The sequence below is a fragment of the Magnolia sinica genome, chromosome 16, assembly GCF_029962835.1.
Source record: "Magnolia sinica isolate HGM2019 chromosome 16, MsV1, whole genome shotgun sequence".
In the NCBI taxonomy this organism is placed as follows: domain Eukaryota; kingdom Viridiplantae; phylum Streptophyta; class Magnoliopsida; order Magnoliales; family Magnoliaceae; genus Magnolia; species Magnolia sinica.
The window spans coordinates 27,878,902-27,888,977 of record NC_080588.1 but is presented as its reverse complement, the minus strand read 5'-3'; the positions used below and the strand labels follow the sequence as shown (position 1 = coordinate 27,888,977).

Here is a 10,076-nt window from a genome sequence, read left to right as displayed (position 1 = left end):
TAATCAAACTAAAATCAAAGAGGATTTAATATAAACATGAATCAAGCAATCCCATCACACTACAAGCTTCACTTCTTAGCCCCAGCTAAGAGGTTTAGCCAACCATAGACATGATTGAACTAGAATTTTTTAAGAAAAGCATTAAGAAAAACAGCTAAGGAAAGAAGGAACTCTTAGACCAGCCGATTGCTCTCTCTCTCTCTCTCTTGCTTCCACACGTTTTTCTCCCCGGCTCTCCCTCCTCTTTTATAGGTGTACGGCCAGCAGGTCGGTTGACGTTTTACGCTGCCAACTTTGCTTCGCAATGTCGTGCGCGTGGTGACCAAATGCAGAGAATCTGCGAGTGGTGCAATAGATATCTTCTGGCGAGATTTCTTCTACAGTGGTCCGGTTTTAGCCATTGTATCCAATGAACAGTTTAGATTCTCTCCATTCCCTCAGTAGTGGCCCCACTAAGCCCCTGAATGTGATCGGTCTGCATGCGTGGGCGCGGGAATGGGAGCGCGTAAACAGGGGGTGCGTAAAAGGCCTTAGAACTGGTTCGGTTGCGGACTAATTTACGGGGCGCGTGAGGTGTTTCCTGGGTGTGAAACAAGCTAGGTTGGACCAAACTTGTCCTCTGAACGTGATAGACGGATTGGATTATCCTGTTCGATCACAGGGGTGGACCAGAACAACTCGCAACAGAGGAGTTGTTCGTTCGCGTGCGCGGTGGGAAATCCCACTGATTTCGGGATTCCCATTCAAACCAGACTTTCTAGTTTTTTCCAATCTTTCTCCATGCGTGGCCCACTCCCTGTGGATCCTACAGCCTGACGGACAGTCTGAATCATCCATCCCGAATCATCGGTGGGTCCCAGCAGCTTGCAAACGTACTCTGTCCATCAATACAAAGATCTTTCTGCTGAGAAACGCGTGCACCTACATGTAGCGTCCCATGTGAGCGCACCTAGGGTCTGGTCGGACGTGGCTCATGATCTTGATTAACGGTGTGGATCATCCTATCGGCTGATGATGGTGACCCACAACGTCCTTCAAACGGACGTTGTTTGTCGGCTGTGCGCAGCTGCGAAACGGAGAGAGATTTCTCTCTTAATTTGAATAGAAGTCGGGTCAAACGACGTTTGACTCGTCTCCACGTCTGGTGCACTGCTGGTCCCTGGTTGCTGGTGTGAGTGCACTGCAAGTGGGGTCCATTTGTGATGCCTGCGAGAAATCTACACAGCTCATTTGTTTCTTCGCCTAATTTGAGGGGTTGAAGACCAAAATTGAAGCATATCCAGATATCAGATGGCCCCCAAATCAGTGATTAATGGCTTTGATGATTCTTGAGCGTTAAATCCATGCTCTTAGCATCCTTTTCAATCCAAGCTCTTGAAATAACCTTGCAACACAAACATGATTAAAATAGAACATTAAACATTATCATGTGCATCAAACCAAGTAATAACTGGGGTCTAATATGCAATATTTGACCCTCAACACGGGACCGCAATGGTGTGGGTTTGGAAGTATGGGCAAAGGCGTCATGACGACACAATTAAGGCCAGCGCGACCTTTTCGATATCAGGGTATCTAGTCTCAGCTGGGACCAGTGCCTTGCTGACATAATACACAGGAAATTGCTTGCTTTCAACCTCTCATACCAAGGCTTAGCTGATCGCTGTGGTTGAGACAACCAAGTAAAGCAGCAATGACTCCCCTTTTCGGGCTTGTAGAGTAGTGGGGGTGACCTCAGGTACTACTTGAGCTGTTGGAAGGCTTGTTCATAGTCGTCATCCCATGTCAGCTTCGTCTTGCCCTTCAGCTATCGGAAGAACAACAAGCACTTGTATATTGCTCTGAAGATGAACCTATTGAGGCTCGCAACTCTGCCTGTGAGGCATTGAATTTTCTTTGTAGTTTTGGGTGAGCTCATATTCAGCAGTGCCTGGATCTTGTTGGGATTTGCTTCAATTACCCTTTGGTTGACCAAGAAGCCGAGGACTTTCCTGAACTTACCCCAAAGGCACACTTGTTCGAGTTTAGCTTCATTTGGTAATTCCTTAGGATGGTGAACATCTCTTCGAGGTCAGTCATGTGGTTTGTTGCCCTAATGCTCCTGACCAGCATGTCATTAACACAGACTTCCATAGAGTGTCCGTTCTGCTTAGCGAATATCTTGTTGACGAGACATTAATACATCGCTCTGGCGTTCTTTAACCCGAAAGACATGACCTTATAGTAGTAGAGCCCTTTGTCGATGATTAAGGTCATCTTCTGCTTGTCATGCACATGCATGACGATCTGATTGGAACTTGAGTAGGTGTCTAAGAAGCTGATGAGTTCGTGCCCTACCGTGATCCTTGGGAGAGGGAAATTGTCTTTAGGGCACGCCTTATTCAAGTCCATGTAGTCAACACATACCCATTAATTTTCATTTATTTTTTTTACCAGCACGACATTCGCTATCCAGTCAGGGTAGTAGATTTCTTCAATGAATCCAACCTCTAAGAGCTTTTCGACCTCCTTTCCAATGATGGTGTAACATTTTGGTTCGAATGCTCGTCGCTTCTGCCTCACTGGTCGTTGGTTGGGATCAACGTTCAATCTGTGAACCATTACCTCTGGTTCGATGCTGGGCATGTCCTTGTGGGACTATGCGAAGAAGTCGGCATGTCGCTTCAGTAGTTTGATGATCTCTTCTCGTTGACCTGGGGCTAACAATAAATCGACCTAAATTGTGCGGGTCGGGTCGGTCTCGCAAAGGGACACCGCCATAAGGTTTTCCATAAGAGACTCTCTTTTAGCCGATTCTTCTTGAGGGTCGAGGGAGGTGACAGCCATCGTATGTTATCATGCTTTTGCCCTTAGTGCTGATTGCCTTTAACTTGACCGACCCCATGGTCGGTTGGGAATTTCATCGCAAGGTGATAGGTATACATTGCTGCTCTCATAGCGTTGAGGGATGGTTGTCCCAAAATGATATTGTAGATGAATAGACAGTCGACTACGAGGAAGTCGATTATCAGGATAGTTTGGTTGTGACCCTCTCCCGCAGTGATGGGAAGCAATATACTTCCTTTGGAGGTGATTTGCTCTCCTGCAAACCCGAGCAAGGGCGTTCGGATGGGACATAGTCAGGATCTCCCGATCCCCATCTTGTTGAAAGCAGTAGCTAAGAGGATGTCAGATGAATTGCCGGTGTCCACCAATATACGGTGCACCTAGTGGTTGGCCACTGTTATGGTTACCACCAAGGCATCGTCGTGCGGGTGGTGGATTCTTCGGACATCCTCCTTGGTAAAGGTCAAGCTACAAGGAACCAACTTCTACTCCTTTATTGCCTTACTTGTTAGATGAATGTGATGATTTGTGCTGTTGCTATTGATGCTCCGAGCATGAGCCCTGCGTGCTCTATTTGAGTCCTTGCCCCCCGAGGGTCCTTCGAAGATTGTGCGTATCTCACATGTCGCTTCGTTGTCATTTCTGTTGCCTTGTTGCTCATCCATCTTTTTTGGTTGCTCATCCCTTCTCCTGTGGACGTACTCCTACAGATGTTTGCCCCAAATGAGGGACTTGATATCTTCCTTGAGATCAAAGCAGTCGGCAGTAGTGTGTTTATGATCGTAGTGGAAGTGGCAATACTTTCTTTTATCTCTCTTATTCGCATCGGCCCTCATCCTACTTGGCTACTTCAGGATTTTTTGTCGTGAACTTTCATAAGAACTTGTTCAGGAGTAGTGTTTAGCAGGGTATAGGAGCGGAATCTGCTCTTCGGTTGTCGATTAGGGCGTGAGCCTTTGTTCGGGTCGTCATCCCTTCTCTTCTTGCTGCTGACAGTGGGTGGCTTTCCTCCTTGCGCTTCCTGTCCTTAGCCAAGTTTCTGACACTCCGAGTAGCATTCCGCAAGCTAAAGAGTTCCTTAGCGTTAGAGTACTTTTGCGCTTGGTTAAGGAGATCACCTAGGATGGTCGGAGGGTTCTTGCCAATTGAGAAGAGGAACTTTCCCTCCTGTAGGCTTAATATCATGGGGGCCAAAGCTATTTGGTCAGAGTAGTTGTTCACTTGCACTGTCTCCTCATTGAAGCGGATAATGTAGTTTTTCAGTAGCTCATCCTCCTTTTGGGTAACAGTGAGGAGATGGGTTGTTGGCTTCCTTTTATCTTTTTCTCCAATAAACTGCATGATGAAGGTTTTACTGAGCTGTGTGAAGGAGCCAATGGACTTTGGCTTCAGCTGCCTATACCATTTTAGTGCCTCTCCTGATAAGGTTAGGGAGAAAGCTCGACACATTACTGAGCTTGAAGCGCTGCGCAGCTCCATCCATGCTCGAAAGGATTCGAGGTGTTCCGTTGGATCTCCGGCTCTAAAGTATGGAGTGATCTGAGGCATCCGGAATCTCGGCGGAAGTTGAGATCTCATGATGTCATCAGTAAACGACAGTTTCATTTCCTCCAACATGGCATCAATTAAGGTTAAAATCTGAGCGTGGTATGCTTGTTGAATGTTGCCAAGTTGTCCTCAGATCTCCCTGAGTTCGGCCTCCGACTGGACCTTGTTCTCTGCTATCACCTCGGAGCTTTCCCATGCCTCCTCTTCTCCAAGGTATGGCGTAGGTCAGAGTCAACGTGCGCAGTGGTTCCTGTGGTATACGTGAGCATGTTGCTATGTTGCCCTGGTGGTTGCTTGATCACATGCGAGGCGTTGGGTACTTGAGGAGGTCAAGATAGCTCAGTTACCGCGTCTGCTCTCGCTCCCTGGTCGGGAGGTGGGTTCTGCCTCTCTAATATTTGCATTATGAGATTTATATTACCTGTCAAGGCCTCGACTTGGTTTTCCAAGGAGACGAGTTGACCTCCCTGGTTGCGAGACCACAGTTGTAACGTCTCGAAAAAATCCGTACAAAGACCCGAGCACCACCTCAGACAGAAATCACTAAGGACCAAATCCTTTAGAAATTAAGCGAGAATTAACTAGCGCTAGCTAAACTAGGTTATCTATGAAATTAACACTAATTACTTTAAATTCGATCTGTATGACCCAAAATCTGCAGGATTGCTAACGCTACATTGCCTAAAAACTTAGGATCTATCTCAAAACCCAGTTGCTCTCAGGAGCATCATGAAACTTCGTATCAGAACTGGACCGCACGTCGAAAGTCCGATTGCCCCAAAAATGACCGCATTACTAGACTTGACAACCATCTCATAAATCAAGTCCTAGAGGTATCCAGAGCGCATAACTTGAGCCTGAAGCGAAGTGTGTGAGAAACGTGAATATCTTTGGAAAATAAACTGAAACTTAAGTGAATTGAGCCGTTCGCTTGCAGGCCGAATCTAAGGATTCAGACCGTCGGATTCTGACCCAAATACACCCTCGGATCAGGAAAAATTTTCAACACATGTCAGTGCACTTGTGACCCTGATCGAGTACCGGTGACCGTTGAACTGAAATTGGTCCGCCATTATCGATCTACAAATCCGATCGGACCGAAAACTTAGCCTGGCCTAGATCCATTGTCAGGGAGCTTAAGTTCGACCGCATGCAGAAAAGGGGCCTCCAGAACAGCTCCGTTGGACCAAACGACCACTATTTGGCTATAACCCAAGTATACCATGGCCCTGGGGCCATTCCCATCAGTTCTGGGCCTATATAAGGGCCTTAAACCCTCTCTCTCCCTTTACATACGAATTTGCAACCCTAGGAGAGAGAAGAGAGAAAAGAGAAGGAAAGAAAGAGAAAGTGAGAGAGAATTGGCATTTGTTCCTGGGATTCAATCCCGTCGCTCCACATGCTTTACCACCTTGTCTGTATCGCTATTCCGGCGATTCTGACTCTGTTCATAGGTAAGAAATCCTAACCCTAATCTGTTTTAAGGATACAAGTAGAGAGAATGCTGAAGTAGTTAACATATTCCATGATATAGGTTGTCGTTGTGCCATAGGCGATGACTTAGTGTTTAAATTGAGTTCGTTACGAGTCTACCGGTCAAAGGTGCGGACTATAAACGTTTAGGTTATGATTTTCAAAGCTTTCAATATCATTTAATGATTTATGACTGACTTGAGTGCTATCACATATGCATAGTTAAGATGTTTCAATATATTACATATATATGTAGGTTAGGCTATTTCGAATGCATTCTAAGTGTTTGTTAAAATGTTTGAATGAATATGAAATTATGTTTTGTACTTGCTATGATTATTGATTGCTAATACCTAATCGTTGTGTGTGTGGAAACTCCTATGTAGGAGGATTTGCTATAACATGTGTTTTAACTGATTTATTATATATATGTAATATGTGTAGACTAAGTGTTCGATAAAATGCCTGAATGAGAAAATGCTGGTTTAAATATATGTAATGAGGGTGTTGAGATAGGATTCTCAATCCCCTTATCTATGGTTACAGTTTCTTTATGTAACCTACCTTACTACTATGTGATTGATGGATAAACTGCCTATGTATTGTAACATGTGTAGTACGTGTTACGTTGAAATGCTCAGATAAAATTTATATTTAGATTTGGTTGTCACATGCTGGCTTTGGTTGTTACACGTGAATGTTAATGTTTGAAGTGCGATCGGGGCTACAATGTAGCCCAAGCAATCGGTAACGGTTTACAATCGGCGACTGAATTGATTTAACCACGACGGATACGTTCGATGAATCCGAATCGTACGTCGTTTGACGGCAGTGGTTAGGCCACGCGGAATGCTTATGCATTTCATGTCGATTAAGTTAATGTACGCTCGTACTAGTTGAGCTTGTTAAGTAACCCGATTGGCCCGATATATGTTCACCATGTATGGACCCTACTGTTTGAATCTAAGGTACCAACTTACCAGTGCCAAACCCGTTTAACTTTGGTACCTCGATCCGCTAAAACTCATGAGTCGGATATGGTGGTGTATGAGACATCGTGGTCGAGCTGTTGGCCTACGTTGGGGTGACGAGTCTCCTCGTAGTGACCAGTGAGCAACCCAAACTCATGAGCCGAATATGGTGGTGTATGGGACACTGTATTCAAGCTGTCGGCTTACGATCAGGTGACGAGCCCGTATTGACCTTGAGCATACACTAGAAACTACGTTGAGGTGGCGAACCTTTCCGTAGTAAACTAGAGTATAAACCAGGCCTATGTTGACTGTGACGAGCCTCTCCGTAACGACCTGAAAACCATCTATCATATGTGACTACTAGGATTGTGGACCCTAGATGGATCAATGTTTGAGTTATGATGTAAAGGGAAGTGCCTTAGCTTCCCAATCCTGCTGTATGAATATGTATAATTTATAACTTGGCTAACATGACCATGCATCTCATTGCACAGTGCTTTGGCGAGGAAGTGCACAGAGGAAGGGGTGCATGCCGCGACCATAAGAGGAAGATCGCAGAGGAAGTGTAGGCGAGGGCGTGCATCATTAATACATATTATGTTTGCATTAACTAGAGTACTTAGGGATGCTTGATTGTATTGCTTTATTATTACTGCTTGATTGAATTGATAACATGTTAACCTTTTCCTTATAGCTCTACTGAGTTGATCACTCACTCCCACATTCTGGGACAGTGTTTTCAACACCAACTAAACTCTATCTTAGCTGCAGGTGATGACGATGCTTATGAGGTAGAGCCAGACTATTACGATGATGAGGAGTTCTCCTATATGCAACTCTCTGGCGGGTCTATGTAGACTTGGAGTTGCGCTGACTGGGCTACAGGGTTTTGGATAGAGAACATTACACATTCTGATTTTGTATATTTTGAATTAAACTTCTAATTATTTAACCTAGTGACATTCATACTCTGAGGGCTTGCTATTACTTTTGCACAATTTATATACATATCACAGTCTTCCACTATCATACTTTAATTGCCTCTGAAGTATGATATGCTGTTTTGGTATAATCTCATTCATGTTTAAGGCATTAATACGGACAACATTTAATCATTATTATCTATGTTGCATAAGTGATGCGTTGAAACTCGGGAGTTGAGTCTATGCTCGACCCCCGATTTTCAGGGCGTTACAACTGTGCTGGCACCACAGGGGTGGAACTAGCCTGATGTTGTGAGGGCGGATCTTGGAGATCTTTAGGCAGTGCGGGAGCTGATGCAATGATAGTAGCCAAGGCCGTCTTTCTTCCTTTCACCATTGCTAAGTTGATGAATGGAGTTATCTGAAATGGCTTCGTAATGGCTTTACTGTCATTCTGACAGACGGCGTCAAACTGTTGATGTTGAAATTTGGTCGTCCCCTTGCTGGACTGTTGTGTACCTCCAAAAATCAAACGACAATGGGGGCCCTAGTTGTAGCCGGGGACCCTCCGTGCCTATGTTAGGTTTAAGGCTTAATGGGTCCAGTCGGGTTAGGGTAAATGTGCATACCTTTACCTATAGGTAATGTTCTTATTTATACTCTCTTAAGGCCTCTTCCGTACATGGTAATAAATCTACCATATAGATGTGTATTGTGCAAGGGTTCTTTCCTCGGCGTGATTCTTGACGATGATCTCGGGGAGGATATCCTTTTCGAACGCGAAGCAACCTCTGGTGGTTGGTATTTGCAGAGGTCATGTTTGATAGCTGAGGCCAACCTTTAAGTTATCGGCTGAAGGCTAATAACTCTGTAATGGATGATCGACATTGGGAGGCGAAGTCGTCGTCCAGGGTCGATGAGAGGCTTTAGCTCGGCAGCCAAGGTGAGTGCTTGTGGTCGTCGCTTGGCCGATAGCAAAAGTCGAGGTTGAGTTCGGTCGACGACTACGTTCCCTTGGTTGCAATAGGGAATAGATTGATCAGGCGACCAAGGATACCGTTCCTTGCGCTTGGGTTGTTCATAAGGGTTGAGGTTAGTATCTTGAGCCGATCTCCTCCCGGCCTTCTCATCCGAGCTGAACTCTTGATCAATCCAACCTTACTCAGTCCAATTTTACCCACAACATCGGGCATTTAGTCACAACTATTTCCTGTGGTGTGGTCCACCTAAGATTTGGATCAGCTTCATGGACGTGGATTGCGTCCTACCCCCGCCAGGATGGTAATCCGTTAGGACAGGGCTCTGTGGGGCCCACGATGATGTGAGTGTTTTATCTACGCCGTTCATCGTTTTTTTTCAGATTACTTTAAGGTATGAGCCAAAAACTGAGCTAGGTCCATAGTTTAAGTGGACCACAAAGTAGGGATTGAACTTCCACCATTAAAAACTTCTTGCGAGATGGATAAGTTTCGGATTAAGCTGATATTTGTGTTTTCACTTCATCCACGTCCACATGACCTTATTAATAGGTTAGCTGGTAAAAAAAACATCACGGTGGCCCTTAGAAAGGTTTCAACGGTAGGTGTCATTATCACTACAGCTTCCTTTGATGTGTTCCCTGAGCTGTGATTAGCTTCATTTTTTGTCTCATATCCCAGAGAAGCGATTAACCGCTTGGATAAAATACTTATGTCCCATGCCTAAAAATGAGCTGGCAAAACGGATGGATGACGTGGATATACAACACGAACATTAAGGTGGGCCTCACAGTAACGTCTTCGTAGATCAAGCATCCCCAAAACTACCGCTGTTGCTGGAGCTCGCTGTGAATGAGAGAGAGAGAGATGTGATATGCATGGAAGATTTACTTATAAGTGACTTATAAGTAGTAAGTCACAGCTGCATCTCCTTTCCTAAACACCATATGTAAGTCAGTTACATATTTAATAACTTAAAAGGCATTCAAATGCCCCCCATGTCTCTGTCCCAGCATCTTTCTCAATAAGTCTGACGATTGGACTCAATTCTCTAGTTGGCTCAAGCAATTGAGATGCTTGACCCCGAACCCAAGCAAGATTCCCCTTATCTAAAGAGCGTGGTGCAGGAGGCAGAATCTATTTGTTGCAGAGTTACTTTGATACCCGTTGGTGGATTATTTATATCTGCTCTCTTTCAACATCTTCTGCTACTTGAGAATGTCTAAGTGGACGGTTTGATTGGATTCCCTTAGGGCTGTCACTGGACATGGCTGGCTAGTCCGGCTCAGGTCAGGGTTGGGCTAGAGAAGTTGGAATGAGGTCTGGGCCCAGGCCTAAAATTACGGTTCATTATA

The 10,076-nt window shown here is 45.0% G+C and overlaps 1 protein-coding gene across 1 annotated transcript; it reads right to left on the bottom strand.

Moving 5' to 3' along the window:
• Positions 1–3,726: 3,726 nt before the first annotated feature.
• LOC131228790 (uncharacterized) lies at positions 3,727–4,443 on the bottom strand. The gene has a single exon (XM_058224656.1). It carries the CDS (start codon positions 4,441–4,443, stop codon positions 3,727–3,729), a length of 717 nt encoding a protein of 238 aa, XP_058080639.1.
• Between the last annotated feature and the right edge of the window lie 5,633 nt (positions 4,444–10,076).